The 16,155-nt window shown below is 37.0% G+C and overlaps 1 protein-coding gene and 1 pseudogene across 1 annotated transcript; both read right to left on the bottom strand.

Moving 5' to 3' along the window:
* Nucleotides 1-12,516: 12,516 nt before the first annotated feature.
* Nucleotides 12,517-14,739, bottom strand: LOC149011039 (receptor like protein 27-like; annotated as a pseudogene).
* Nucleotides 14,740-15,010: 271 nt separating this feature from the next.
* LOC149011038 (receptor-like protein 50) lies at nucleotides 15,011-15,788 on the bottom strand. Its single transcript, XM_089162552.1, has 2 exons — nucleotides 15,420-15,788; nucleotides 15,011-15,226 (listed from the first exon to the last, which is right to left on the bottom strand). The coding sequence occupies exons 1-2, from the start codon at nucleotides 15,786-15,788 to the stop codon at nucleotides 15,011-15,013; spliced, it is 585 nt and encodes a 194-aa protein (XP_089018678.1).
* Between the last annotated feature and the right edge of the window lie 367 nt (nucleotides 15,789-16,155).

Raw genomic sequence — 16,155 nt, 5'->3', positions numbered from 1 at the left:
AAGACATTATATGAGAGTAAACCTTTCTAGGTGTTTTTCCACTTTTCGTTCCTCTCCATTCATTTTCGTCTACTTTGATTTCATAAGCTTAAAAAGTAAAATTGGGATTCCACGCCACCCGCTACATTTTCTTTTAATCTGGTTTGTACATCATGGGATTTTTTTTTTTGGAATCTTTGTTTATTGATGTTCCTACTGTTCGATGTTTTGGGTTAACTAACACTTGTCCATTGGTTAGATTCATATTTATTTAGAGTTTTTAAATCAAGGGTACTATTGACTCTTAACTGTTCTAAGAAGTTATTAGTGTTAGGGATTGTTGTAAATAAGATTTTGAATCCGCAAAACCACTACATATAATTTGTTTTGATTTCTCTCTCCATGTGTTGATACGGAATCTCGCTCGTCCTTCCCGTCACGATTTCAAGAAAATAAGAGCTCGACCTTGGGGGTTCGTTTTTCTTCTAATTTTTAGAAATGAAATGATCTCAACTACTCAATAGATAATTCAAGTAATTGATCACACAAAGTATGAATACCTACCTCCTAATGTTTACCAGAGGTCTTTATATAGTGTATGGTGATGGAGTTATATTCGGAATAACCCTGATATGAGTTGTCATAGGAGAGTAACTCTTTAGAAGAGTCCTTTTACCTAACAGACTCTCTTCTCCAGTTGTTGGGTGGTAGGACTCTACCTTCGTGAGGCCATCTCATCCTGTTATTTCGATGGGCTTATTAGTGTGGTCGGTCCTACCATGAACCGCCTGGCCGGACCTTGTTAGGTTGCGAACCCGGTCGGATCGTTCAACTGCCGGTTCAGACCGGGAGATATAGAATGACCATTTTAGTCATTAACGTATAATTTGTTTTGATTTCTCTCTCCATGAAATGAAGGATTTCTAGAAAATAAGAGCCTACGAGAGATTCTTTTTTTCTTCTAACTTTTAGAAATAAAAGATTGAAGACCCAGGAAAGGGAACATGAGGTTCAAGAACAACCTTATAGGTATTTTTCACTTACTATGTTCTAATTATTATAAGTGACGCTTTTATTATATTTAGATCCAAGACCTACTGCCCCATATAGTATGCGCTGATTAGAATAATTTCATTCTTCTTTGGGTTCACAACTATTTCTTTTGGTAACAGAAGAGATATATATTATAATGTTAAGGTAATAGTAAAGAATACATCAAAGGTTACAATTGGTAGAAGGTCCTCCCCTTGGGTCAAACACAATCTATCCATCAATGTTCATCAAGCCCGCTAAGAAGTTGGCACAGTAGTTAGCCTCACGAATATGATACTCAAACGTAGTGTGACAAAACCAGGGAACGCTTAAATCACTAAACCAACCGTCTTGCAAAGAAGGGTCTCGCCATATCACTGTCTTCCACTTTAACACTTAAATCACTAAACCAACCTCTAACTTCAGAGATAGCATGGAGACATAATTGTATAGCAGAACGAGAAGCCTTGTTGAAAGATCGTTTATTGCCCTCTCGTCATAGGTAATAAATCATGGTTGTGAAACTGAAACATGGCACCGAACTAATAAGGGAATGCCTAGGTACCAGATAGCCCAAGCAACTTCTTCTTGGATTGATATTAAGCAGGTTTGACCAAACCTCTCGCGAGTAGTTGCAGCGGAAGAATAGGTGGTCGATGTCCTCATCAGCCATGTCACAAAGAACACAACGAGTCTCAATATTCACATCCCATCTCTTCATCCTTACTTCCGCTGGCAACCTATCTAGGACAGCAAGCCAAGCAATGAAGTAGAACTGTGGGTGATGTTTCTTGCCCCAGATAAGCTCAGACCATTCCACCTTCACTGAGGGAGAGTGAACTACATCTATGGCTGATCTAAGAGAAAAAAAGACCAGAACTGTCTGAAATCCAAATAGGAGAATCCAAAGATAGCCGACAATATTTTCGAACACCCAATATTTCATAAAATTTTCCTTGAATCACCGAATCATTAGAAACAGTCATCCAGTTCCACCATCATCACAAATGTCCTTAACCTTCATAATTAATTCTCTATCCAATACTACGGAAGAGAGGCCGAGTTCCAGTCCTGAATATTAGAAAACCCAAGCTGCCCTCAACCTTCGGTTTGCATACTAGTTGCCACAATATGCGGTGAGCACCTCTATTCTAAGAACCTCTCAGAGAAAGCGTGCCATCTTTCCATCTAGCACCTTAACCACCTTTTGGGGTAATCTGAAACCGCTAACCAATAACCAATGATGCCTGACTAGGGGTGCAAGTTTGGCCCTGGCGGCCCTGACCCACCCTAAGCCCGCCCTGAGCCCGAATAGGGCTTGGGCTAAAGATTTTGGCCCTAAGGGCGGGTTAGGGCCAAAATATTATGGCCCTGAACTAGGGCCAAGGGCAGGCCTGGGATTACTCTCTGGCCCGCCTAGCCCATCCCGGCCCGTCCCTGATTTTTGGCCCTGACCCAGGCCCTGATTTTGGCCCTGACCCAGGCCCTGATCCTAGCCCTGATTTTGGCCCTGATCTTGGCCCTGATCCTGACCCTGATCCTGGCCTTGATTTGAGTCTAAAGACTCTGGACCCTCCACCCACATGGAGATGAATTAATTGTAATACATATGGGTGGATACTTGACACGTGTCAAATTTTAGAAACATGATCATGTTTTGTAGAAAATTAATAAAAATAAATTATAACCTCATTACCAATTAATAAGCATCAATTTGATTTTGGCCCTGATCCTGACCTTAATTTTGGTTCTAATCTTAATATTAATTTGACGATAATCATGTACTACAGTACTAGATTTTTACCTTGATCTTCATACTAACATTGATATGAATCTTGATTTTGACATTTAGTCACTTTGATCATATTAGACTAATAATTCACTTTTTATATTATTTTGAGGTAATTTTTATTTTTCCAACAAAGTCATTTTTAGTTCAATAAAATATTGATTTTGTTTTTTGACTAAGGCGAGATAATATATTATAAATAATAAAAACTATTACATAAGGAATTAATATCTAACAAATCTATACCCCAACTTCTCATCATGAATATCTAACAAATCTACTGTGATATTTCAAAAAATTTTATTAAAAACATATAGCTATGTTTGTAACTAAAACATCATTTTCTTTAACTATGAAAAAAATCTTTTTTTTTTTTAATACTAAATTATCGTCGATTTACTTGTTAACAAGGTTTTGAATATGAATTTTTTTGTATTGAATAAAGATATCAATTTATTGAACAGTTGTGAATGAAAACATACCTACCTACGGCTTAAGTTCTTGACTTTGAAGATAAAATTTTCATTTATCAGATTCCTTTTGAATTCTGAATCTCTGATGTTTCTAAGTTTACAAAAAGAGTTTGTGTGACATTCTCTATAATGTACTTGACTTTCAAATATGCCTAAATTTAATTACAATTCTTCTCTCTACTTATTCTATTTCATGAATAATTTTAACTCTTTTCCTCTGGAGAAAAACCAAAGTAAAAAACATAATAAAAGAGAGAGAGAAACTTGAGTGAAAGACAAATTGAAAATTTGGAATGAAGTTTGAACATTGTCTTAGAAGTTAGAAATTAATTGAGAATTGAGATAAATCTTTTTCTTTTTCCCTTCGAGCTTACATATAATAACCATAATTTTCATCGAATAGCAAATTAAAAAACCCTAGAAATTTGGATTTATCTATTTCTCTAAAATTTAAATGGGTATAAATAGTTAAATACATATTGAATATAAGTTTTGGATTATTTGTTGACATCTTTACTATTTTATTTTCCAGAACTGAGTTTGGAATTTAAGAATTTAATTACTTTAATATGTATTTTAATTACTACTTATCTTACATTTGATATTTACGACCAAAGATATGGCCAATTAAAGCTAGGGACAAGGCCAATTAGGGCCTGGGCCACTTAGGGATTGGGCCAATCAGGGACAGGGCCAATTAGGGCCAGGGACAGGGCCAATCAGGGACAGGGCCAATTAGGGCCAAGGACAGGGCCAATCAGGGCCAGGGACAAGGCCAATCAGGGTCAGGGCCAGGGCCAATCAGGGACATGGCCAATTAGGGCCAGGGACAGGGCCAATTAGGGACAGGGCCAATCAGGGTCAGGGCCAATCAGGGTCAGGGCCAATCAGGGCCAGAGACAGGGCCAATTAGGGTCAGGGACAGGGCCAATTAGGGCTAATTAGGGCCAATCAGGGCCAACCCATCCCGACCTGGCCCAATTAGGGCCAATTAGGGCGGGAATGGGCTTGGCTTGGCCCTGTAGGGCTTAGGGCCAGGGACAGTAATCATTGGCCCTGAACTAGGGCCAGGGCGGGAATGGGCTCAAATTATACCATATAGGGCTGGGCTTGGGATTGCAAAAGCCCGGCCCATCCCGGCCCAGTTGCAGCCCTATGCCTGACAAGACTGATTTAATGAGGGTCATTCAACCTGCAAAAGAGAGGAATCTAGTCTTCCAGAAAGAAATTTGTCTTTCAACTTAGCAACAAGGCTTGTATACTCCAAAGCAGTGGGTCTCTTAGAAGAGAGATGAACACCCAAGTAGGTAATAGGAAAAGTTGGGAAGCCCAGGATGTTGGTAAAGAAACTTCTCTCCATGTTCACAACTATTTTCCTCGGTTCAATAACTTTTCAAAATATTTTTGAGATTTCATGTTAACTTATACGATTAGGGCAGCAGACACAGGTTGCAGCCAAATTTGATGGCTCTAACTAAACTTAAAATACTTAACGACCTACTACTCCTTGGGAAATTTATCCAATCCATTTCCTTGTCGGAAATTGACCATTCATTTTCTTGTAGATGTATGCCATGTATCTCAACATCATATCAAATGGTTGAAATTCATTTATAAGTCACATTAAAGAGTTGTGATCAAATTTAAAAAAAAAAAATGATATGACTTGTTAAATGGACCTTACCTTTGTGTGTTTGGCTTGTCACACATCTATAGAATGGCAGATTTGTCCCTACCCCTTGTATATTAATTTTGAGAACAGAAAAGCACTATAGAGTCGTTTGGCATGGAAGGCACCTCCATCTACACACAAAAACAACTAAAATTTAATTATCACGTTAATCATATGGAATGATAGCAAAAGTTCATCAAAAACAACTTCCACTTATCAATGAAAAGGAGAGCAAACGAATGTACATTAAGTGGTTGATCATGTAGGGAAGATACATTTCATAAGATATACTGTCATCATTGTATATATACACATACCCTCTGATCTCATTCTGAGATCACTGATTTCAGCCAACCCTAACATGGTATGGAGAGCTTTGTCCGTTCCCTATGGGTCCAACGAGCCTGTTTTTTGGTTCTTGTTTCTGTCTAGTCTTTCACTTTCTTGGTTCTTGGTTCTTGGCTTTTATCCGAACCTGTTTTTGTTGTTTTCTTTTCTTTCCCTCTGTTCTTTGATCATGGCATTAGATTGGGCCACTTCTGCTACTCCGACAACTGAATCTCTTCCAGCTCCGACGATTTCTGCTCCTGTCAATGCTACTCCAATGATCCCTTTCTTTAATCTCCATCACTATTTGACAGTCTTCTTCGGATAACTATCGCATTTGGCAATCTCAGTATCTTCCCTTCCTTCGTAGCTATAAACTTATGGGAATCGTTGATGGCACAAATCCTAGCCCTCCGCCATTCTTGGATGCAAACTCTTCCTCTCCGGTGCTGAATCCGGCTTGTCTCTCTTGGTAACATCAAGATTAGGTATTGCTCAGCTGGTTGCTTTCGTCTCTGGCCGATCATGTTCATGCTCAAGTGGTAGAACTTCGAACTTCGATCTACTACGGTTTGGCAGTCGTTGGGTTCAATTTATGTATCCTCTTCTCTAGCTAGACTGATGCAGTTGCAAATGCAACTCCACACCACCCAGAAAGGTTTTGATCAATGGCGGAATATTTGTTGAAAATCTAGAAAATTGCAGACGATCTTGCACTTGCCTCTCAAACTCTTTCTTCAGATATGGTTTTGTACATTCTCGGTGGTTTGGGATCAGATTATCAAGCCTTTGTCACTTCATTCACCATGCGTGAGACGCCGATTCAAGTCTTTGATTTACAAGGTTTCCTCTACTGTGAGGAGATGCGTATTTCCTTAGCTCTGAAAGATCTAACAAATATTTTGACTCATTTATCTTCTACATCTCTGTCAAACTCTTTGACTCATTCAAAATTTTCAAGAGTTGCTACCCTCTTCTAGTCAGCCTTCTGGTCCTCAATATCATGGTCACTCTGCTAGCGGGGAAGATTTGGTGGACGTTCAAATGGTTCATATTTTTGACACATTTGTGATCGGCCCGAACATTTAGCTAAATTTTTTTTAACATCGTTACCCAAATTCTACTTCTGCTCGCCCTAGTTCATCATGGTTCCCTAGTTAACATGTGTCACAGCTTACTGTTCTTCAAGCGAATTTTGCTCAAGGAAATGTTTTAATTTTGCCCGATCCTCACCTTCTATCATGCATTGGATCCCTGACTCTGGATCCTCACACCAAATTACTTCTGATCTCAGTGACATAAGCTCTCCTACTGAATTTCTTGGGCAGTGATACCATGCGTATTAGCAATGGTTCAGGGATGTTTATTCATAACACTGGTGACTGCTATTTTTGTTTTTGATGACTCCATCAAGTTGAAAGATGTGCTCAATGAACCTTTGGCATCTCACAACTTGCTGTCTGTACAAAAGTTTGCTACTGATAATCATGTCTTACCAGAGGGGTGAGTCTTTGTTAAATAGTATGTGGGTTACCGTTTTGGGTACAGGCAGGATCCCCCGACCGTTGTTCCGCCTAATCATCTCTAGGGTTGACCTTCCTTTTACGACGGTTTTGCCATAGTGATCCAGCATGAGTGGAGCCTTCCATAGATGTCGCGTGGTTGGCTTATACCCCGACTATGTTGTTGGCCCAATACCCTAGTTGGGCCATGGTCCGGTCGGGGCATTCTTTCCATATTAGAAACCAATCAAGTCAAATTAAGATATTGATGAAATGGTATGGAAAGAATTTAAATAAGATGAGAAAATAATAGGAAATAATTCAAATGGGAGGAAGGATGAATGGAAAGAATTCAAATAAGATAATAAAATAATAGAAAATAATTCAAATTAGAAACAACTAAGGAAATGATGAAAAATCATCCTTATCATGCTGAATAAGTAGTGATAAATATACTCATTATTTTGATAGGTTCAAAATAAAATAGTGAGCATGGAATTGATCAGTGAAACTCATGTACCATGTTTGAATGAAGATCAAGCACTTACAATGATGCTCATGGAGTAATCAGAGGTAATGGGAATTCTAGAAATGTGAAAACAGTAGAAATATCAAGTGTTACCAAATAGTATCTCACCACTAATTCTATTACCACCAATATCTAGATTTTTTTTTGGGTAGAAAATCCATTTATTTAGGTGGAGAGACCGATATTCGCACTTAATTGGGCCTTCCAAGCTAAACTCAATTCCTTGAGATCCTTAAGGGCGCCAGAGATTTCAAACTCGGATTCAGATCCGGAATACCCGTTGGTTGAAAACTTTTCGAATTTAAATTCACCTTTTCCTAACGGATTTCGATTTATGGGTGGGTGAACCGGTTTAAAGCTTCTTTGCTTTACAAATCCGCGTCAATGTTTTTAGGTGATCCTTTTCTTCCCCACTCTTTTTTTTTCTCCTGTTTGATCTTGTTTGTCTCTGTTTGTCTCGCCTGCCGTGTAAATATATGAATATTTTACCAATTATTATCAGAAAGGTTTAGGGCAGCTAATCCCCATTGATTCTTGGGAAATTTCTGCGAAATGTGCCAATGTTGCATGAATTTCAAATTCAAGTTAGAAATTTGAGCATGGACAAAGTTGATGTCACCACCATGATTTTTCTTGGGTAAACCATTTCTAACTTCTTATAAGAAGCCTGAGTCATGCAATGAAAGGTCAAGTATTTTAATTAAATGTTTAATTCTTTGAAAACAATCTCATAAGGTCCTGTCCTTTCAAATGGTACTTAACAGAAACTCTACTGTTTGATGGGTGGAGAAATAGGAGGAATCTCATTTACGATTGCTAATGAAAAGAATTGGTTATCAGACAAATCCAACGACTAAGCAATAATGTGTGGAAGGCCCCTTCGAATAAAAATTAAGTCATTCAAGAATATTTCCTCACAATGTGAATGAGGATATGGCAATAAGAAATTGTGATATAGATTAGTCACACATAAAATTTCAAAGAATATGTTCAATGGAAGTTTATTTTAATTTTTAACACACCTGCTGCTGAAATGCTTTTCTACATAGCAATGTTGGACTTGATTGGTTACTAATTTTGGCATTCGGTTGGAGGTAAAAAACTTTATTAGTGGCATGATATACAAGGAATTTTTCAGTCACAAACCATTCAATTTATGGGTCTATTTCCATGGATAGGTCCCATGTGTATAGTAAAGGGCTTAAACACGTTTGCATCTCACTTTTTCAAAGTACGCCATCGCTAATGTAATGGCAAGAAACTAGGTCGGGCCATCCATTGGGTGGGTTGGTGCAAAACATTACTAGGTCTGACATAGCTTGGGCTAGAGGGAAATAAGCTCAGCCTACTCAACAAGCCAAATACATGACATAAGCTCGGGTGCGAAGGTCTGCAAAATTGAATGAGAATTATAAAGAAATGCCAGAGTCCACGAGATCAGACGAAGGGCACCCTCCACCCAACCATGGATGAAGCTAAGCGCATGGAATTGGAGGCTCGTGTAATGGTAAGAGAACAAGTCAGGCCAACTAGTGGTTGGGTTGCTGTGCAACAAGACTAGGCTAGGCATAGCTAGGGCTAGAGGGGTCGGGCCTGCCCTTGCTAGAGTAAGTAAAGCTCCCACTAGGGACTAAGTCAATTGGAGAGTTAAGAAATAACCACCCAATCCTCCGATGGTGAGATAATGAGGAATGCCTTGGGGGGATAATAACTCAATTAGAGCAAATCTAGGGAACTGCCATATGTGGGGATATGCTCTTGAAGGAAACTATGATCATATCTGACTGTTCATTTCATCGAGTGAGCTAGATACACGGGCTAAAAGGTTTGAGGTAATGCCTATATAAATCAAGTACTTGAGCCTTAGCAAGTATGAACAAATCTCTAATGCTATTGCTTATGCTCTGAGAACCTTACTTAGAGCCTTCATTACTGGGTCCACATTGATTTGACCGTTAGAGGCGGTTCCTTGACCTACCCAAGGTCTGACCGCATTGACTCTTCTGTGCGTGTAGGTAATCCAACTGATTGGGCAACACAAGCATGTTCTGGTGTGTCTTGTTCAGAATTTTGAGTCCTTCAAAATGGATGACTGTGGGCCCCAAACTATTTGAATATACAAACTATTTGAACGTCTTATATTCCTTTCCTCTTTTTTTTTGGGGCGGGGGTGAGTGGGTATAGGGACAACTTACTCTTCCTAGAAGTATGTTTTTATGTATAACTATTTATAGCCTTTTAACAGGGTTGAGAAGGGTAAAGAAACTGCTATGTTGCAATTTTGTTATTCTTCTTCATAGTGAAACACCGTATGTGTTCGGCTGTGGACGTAACATTGAAATGAACCATGTAAAATGTATGCTTGTTTTTGCAACACCATCATGATGGTGACTGCATAAATGCCCAAGTATAGTTGATAATAGAAAAAAATAATAATAAGACATCCAGTTACTGTTGATCAGAATGATTGGCTCATCTATGGTTTTTCTCCAACTAATTCATGTCATCTCAGCTAGAGCTTTACACCTTTACTATGTGAGGATTGAGTCTTGTGAAAATTACATGATGATAGTCTCTCTAACCCTAGACCATTAATTCATATGTCATTTTTCAGAGAGGCCCTCTATGGCAGCATTACTTGATTAGCTACAGATAAGGCTGAAGAATTTAATGCATCCAATTGCTGACTTTGAAACTTTGCGATTAGCAAAATATAAAAAAGACTTAAGTTGACTTTGACTATCCTTTTTCATTCTAGAACTGTGAGACTTGGACTAAAGGGGATGGATGGATGAGCTAAAGAGTTACTAGTTTCATTTATGAGTGTTTCTGAGTTCTTCATCTATTTAATGGCTATTTTGTATCAATTTTCATTCTCATTGTTTTTTTCATTCTTTTGATGTATTTGGATATTGTGGTATTCAATTCAAATCGTATTCTTATTTAAAAGAATATAAAACACCTCATCCATAATATACTTTTTCTCTATTATGGATTCTAGATAAAACAAATTATTCTATTCATTTTTGTGTATGTTACTTAAAATCCAAATGCAAATTGAGGATATGATAGTATGTATACATTCATTTTATGGAAACTCTAGGATTTCTCATATTTTTTTACTCTAAAAACCTAACAATCTGTTGTCAATTTTTATTCTTATCTGTTATCAAATTTTCATTTTGATATTACCAAAAATCATTCTATAATTTATTATTGAACAAAAGTTAACAACCTATTTTTCATCCTTGATAAAAATGAATTCTTGTATTCATTTCTTTTAAATCGACAAAATACAGAATGAGAACTAATAGCAAAAAGGCCGTGAACCATATACATGATTAGTTTCGCATCTTGGAATGAATCAACAGAACCTAGAAGTACATATATATATATATAACAACAATAGACAGCTTAGATGAATCAGTCTATAGATAATATATAGCTGACTTTCAAGTGTGCCAATCTATAAGGAAAGCTCGCATAGATTTGGTTTGGACTCAGAAATTAGAATTAGAGAGAGACGATAGAAAGGTCAACAACATGATAGGTGGCTCTCAAAATCCCTTAACTGATAGATCAAGAATTGGTTTTTATAATTTGGGGATATGAAGGTCAAATTCTACGCATGATCTTCAATGATATTTCCATAGGTGAAGCTTTTCAAGAGTGGTCTCCTAGACGGGTTGGCATTGCATAAGATAAGATTGAAGTCGAATCCAATAGCATGGAGACTTTTATTAATGGTAGAAGCCCGATACCCTCTCGCCTAAAAGCGATCCTAGATGATATTTGCAAGTTGACTGAAGTTCCCATTTCCTTATCCTTTCTTATAGTCCTAGAGAGTTTAATGTAGTGCTAGTGGATTTCTAATCCAGAGGGCCCTATCAAATGATTGTATAAAAGAATGTCTACATTTCATTACGTGGTTATATGGGACATGCATTTTCCCCCAGTCTCGTGCCCTTCAGGTTGATAAAATCCTTTTTACCAAATAGATCCCCGGCTAAGAATGAAAAATAGTGAATATAACTTCAAATTGTTGCTCTACTCCTACTACCCACCAATAGAAAATAGTAAGGGAAAGTTTCTATCTCTCCCCTGTACTAGCTCTCTATTACCTCTTACTCCCTTCTCAAAAGTTTCACCTCCCAAAACTATGAATTATTCCTTTTCCTTTGATTTTTCCACATGACCAAATTTCTTTATTTTTTCCCTTTAATTGAATAAAGCAATTTCTTTTTCTCCCTTTCTTTATTGAGGAATTGTTGTAGGTGATTAGGTGTACTTTTATCTTAATAATTTTTATTGTAAAATCTTTCTTATTTTTCCTTTCTCCTTTGATAGATTCTTATAAAAGATGGAAGTGTATTTGATCATGTTTAATGGATTATGATACAAGACCGAAGAAGAAAAAGAGTAACACGTACATTTAGTGGATTCTTATAAGAAAATGGAAATGGGAAATAATTTTTTTTTTATTTTTTATTTTTACTAAAAGGCCATTAGCATTAAAGTAATTATTTATTTATTTATTTATTATAGTCATACAATAATACACAGGTTGAGAGCACTCAATCAATCCTGCAATAATACTTGCCCCAAATACACGTAATCTCACAGGAACCTTAAGATTTAAACCTTTGCTCACTCATTATTTAAAACTATATCGAAGATGTAAATCTAGAGGCATCCTAATCTAATTCACTCTTAATCATGGTTGACCAAGGTAAAATAAACAATTCCAACAAAATAGGAAGAGAGAAAAAGTATACATATTAAAAAGTTACATATAATTACGTATAATGGACTCCTATAAAGACGGAGAAAAGGAAAAGAAGTAAATAAAGAAAAATAGTAATAAAGAATTAAGAAGGTAAAAACAAAGAATAATTTGCTCATTTTTGAAATATCATGGGAAAAGAAAAATAAAAAGTTTTTTTCCTTGGGGAATGAGAGGTGAAACATATGAGAGGAAAACAAGAGTGAATATAGAGTAAGTATAGGGGAGAGAGACTTTTTTTCCAAAAAAATAAATATACATTTAAAGGGGAAACAATGTCTGACTCAGACCAAATATGAGTATACACAAACATAAAAATATAACAGAACACACAAGGGAATTTTTTTGTGTGGTGCAATAATGAATCTAATTTATCCAAGTTGTGGATATTGATTAATTTCCTTCTATTGTGGCATTTGATTTTCCTTCATCATTTTCTCAAATTCAATATCATAAACGTAGCAATGAACTGAAAACATCTATTTTTTCTCCCGAGTAACTCTCGTCCAACAACCAATCCAATTACAACACCAGAGCAATATCCTGCCAATGCAAACCTCCAATCGAGCAAACATGTTTCTTCATCATCATCAACTCCTTTTTGGACTGCTGATGTTGGAGGTAAAACTCTACACTTCTTTGTTAAAGGGAAACCACATAATCCTGCATTTCCTTTGTATGAAGCATTTGAAAAAGTGTTGAATTGGCTCCCTTGTGGAATAATTCCTGTTAAGTCACTGTAAGATAGATTCAAGACTGCAAGGAACATCAAACTTGCTAATTGCACTGGAATTTCTCTAGAGAGTATGTTTCTTGAAAGATCCAGTGACTCAAGTCCCTTTATTTTTTCCATCGAAGATGGAATATGACCTATTAAGCTATTTCCAGACAAGTTGAGCACTTTCAATGCTTTTAAATTTCCCAATGCATCAGGAATCTTTCCTACAAAGAAGTTGTTGGATATATCAATGGTGGAGAAGGTAGTTAAAATTTTCTGCATTTCCAAGCATATTGCCTTCTCAATAATTACAATTGTGTCTTGATAGAATGCAGAATTATTTGTACTATGATACAAATTGGACATATCGTCGTCAGACATCATAGCCTTCTAGTGACAAATGTATTGCAATGGTAAATCTCCACTAAAATTATTAAAAGAGAGATCAACGACATGTAGGCTTGGGAAGGGACGAGAATGAGGTTGGACGGGTTGAGCAATTGAACCAGCAAATCTATTAGACCTCAAAACAAGAACTTGCAACTCAACAAGGTTTTCCAACCAATGAGGAAAGGTGCCATTCAACTGGTTGTCTGAAATATCCAATAAGGTGAGTAACTTGCAGTTGCCTATTGATCTTGGAATTCCTCCTTGAAAATTGTTTTTGTTGAGTTTGAGGGTATGTAGATTGCACTCATTTTTGAATAAATCAGGAATGCGTCCTTGTAATTTATTTTCTTCCAAATTTAGCACTCCCATATTGCTTTTTCCGAGGCAAGTTGGAATGCTACCGCTCAATTTGTTCTTGGACAAATCCAAGATATCAAAATTTCTTACTTTACAAATTGAGGAAGGGATTTTTCCAATTAATTTGTTGTCTGAAATTGAAAGAGATAGGCGGTTTTAGAGAAAAGGGAAGTGAGACTCCCTAAGATATGGGAAACAACCTTAGTATCATACTCATCAAATGTTTGGGGAGAGCATGGTGTAGATGATTGACATTCTTGTATCATGTTTGAGTGAAGATCAAGTACATCTAACATGTTGAAGGAGTGATTAGGTAATGGCAATTCCAAACCTGTTATCACATTGATAGAAAGGTTCAGATATCTCAAATTCTTTTTCCATTTGGGTATCTCACCACCAAGTCTATTACCACCAATATACAGAGCATTCAATTCCTTGATATCCTTAAGGAAATCTGGGAATTTTATAATTCTATTGTCAAAAAGTTCTAGACTAGCTAATTCGTTCTGATTCTTGGGAATTCACTAATGTTGCAAGAATCCAACCTCAAGTAATAAATCTGAGCACTGAAAAAATTGATGTCACTACAATGACTATTTCTAGGGAGACCATCATAGGAAAGATTTCTATCTTCTCCTAAGTAGCTAAAGTCATTGAGTGAAAGGTCAAGGAATTCAATTTTACCTTTGATCTTTGAAATTGATCTCATCAAGTCTTCTCCTTTCAAATGGTTGCCACCCAGAAGAAGTTCTTGTTGGAAAGAAGAGGAGATGTTGTGAATAGGAGGAGGCTCATTTATGACTCCGTCGAATTGGTTATTGGACAAGTCCAACAACCATATTGACGGGAGAAAAAACAATGAAAAAGGGATGGGCCCTTAGAGTAAGTTGTTGCCCAAATATAGTGACATAAGATTGGGAAACCTACCCTTGAAAAAGTAATTAGGAATTTGACCCTAAAAGTTATTCCCATGAAGATCAAGAGAAACCAACTTGGTGAGATTTGAGATTTCAGATGGGATTTGGCCTTGAAAGTTATTCCCATGAAGATCAAGAGTAACCAACTTGGTGAGATTTGAGATTTCAGATGGGATTTGGCCCTAAAAGTTATTCAAAGAAAGATCAAGAGAAACCAACTTGATAAGACCTGAGATTTCAGATGGGATTTGGCCCTGAAAGTTATTCCCATGAAGATCAAGAGAAACCAACTTGGTGAGATTTGAGATTTCAGATGAGATTTGGCCCTGAAAGTTATTTAAAGAAAGATCAAGAGAAACCAACTTGATAACATTTGAGATTTCAGATGGGATTTGGCCCTGAAAGTCATTATTAGAAAGATAAAGAGAAACCAACTTGGTAAGATTTGAGATTTTAGATGGGATTTGGCCTTGAAAGTTATTCAAAGAAAGATCAAGAGAAACCAACTTGGTGAGATTTGAGATTTCAGATGGGATTTGGCCCTAAAAGTTATTCCCATAAAGATAAAGAGAAACCAACTTGGTAAGGTTGGAGATTTTAGATGAAATTTTGCCATGAAATTCATTGTAAGAGAGATCAAGAGAAACCAAATTTGTAAGATTCGAGATTTCAGATGGGATTTGGTCCTGAAAGTTATTCCCAGAAAGATCAAGAGAAACCAACTTGGTAAGGTTTGAGATTTCAGATGGTATTTGGCCCTGAAAGTTATTCTTAGAAAGATCAAGAGAAACCAAATTGGTAAGATATGAGATTCAGATGGGATTTGGCCCTAAAAGTTATTCGAAGAAAGATTAAGAGAATCCAATTGTATCAGCTGAGACATTTTGTCGGGAATTGTCCTGAAAAAGAGTTACCTGAGAGGTTGAGATGCATTAATCCCGAGAGTCTTACAAAGCCTGATGGTGCAAAATAATCAAAACCGTTCCATGAGACGTCGAGCATTTGAAGGTGAAGGAGATTGAAGAGGGAACTATTGGAATGGATGGAACCATGGAGTGACAAATTAAAGAGACCAAGGCCAACTACATGACCAGTAGTGCCATCACAAGAGATGCCTTCCCAGAAGCAGCAATCAGTATTTGGCTTCCACGAGTTGAGAGATGTGGAATAGTTTATAGAGATATCATGGTGCTTTTGCTTAAATTGAAGCAAAGCAGAGTGCTCATCATGAAGACATATATAAGAAGGAGACGGAGAAGGAGAAGAAAGGAAACAAACCTGAAAGAGAACTAGTAAGAAAAGAAGGAATTGCCAAGACATACTTCCTTTCTATTTCTTCAAAGGAAGTAAAAAAAGGTTTGGGTTTTGTAAATGTTGGACGATTGATGCATGAAGGAGTTCTTCTTGCCACTTATTTATAGACAAACTGTTGTTCCATTGGCCTAAAATGAAGGTGTTGTCATTGTTGGCAACTTAAGTGGGCTTTGATATTGTAACATCCAGCCCAAACCTAGCCCGGACACCCTTTTTTATTTTGGGATAAAGAAAGACTTGTTTGATATTAGACCTTAAAGTTGGACTTTAGTTTCAATATTATTATCTTTGAAAACCTTAGGAAGCCATGTTAGACCCTTCCCTTAGGATAGATTTGTAATGTTTGGCCTTATCCTACCTTGGCCCGGCCCGG

This window comes from Hakea prostrata, chromosome 7, assembly GCF_041222555.1.
Source record: "Hakea prostrata isolate BN-2017 chromosome 7, UWA_Hpros_2, whole genome shotgun sequence".
Lineage (NCBI taxonomy): Eukaryota > Viridiplantae > Streptophyta > Magnoliopsida > Proteales > Proteaceae > Hakea > Hakea prostrata.
Note: the sequence above shows the minus strand (reverse complement) of the source record. Positions and strands in the feature narration are given on the sequence as shown.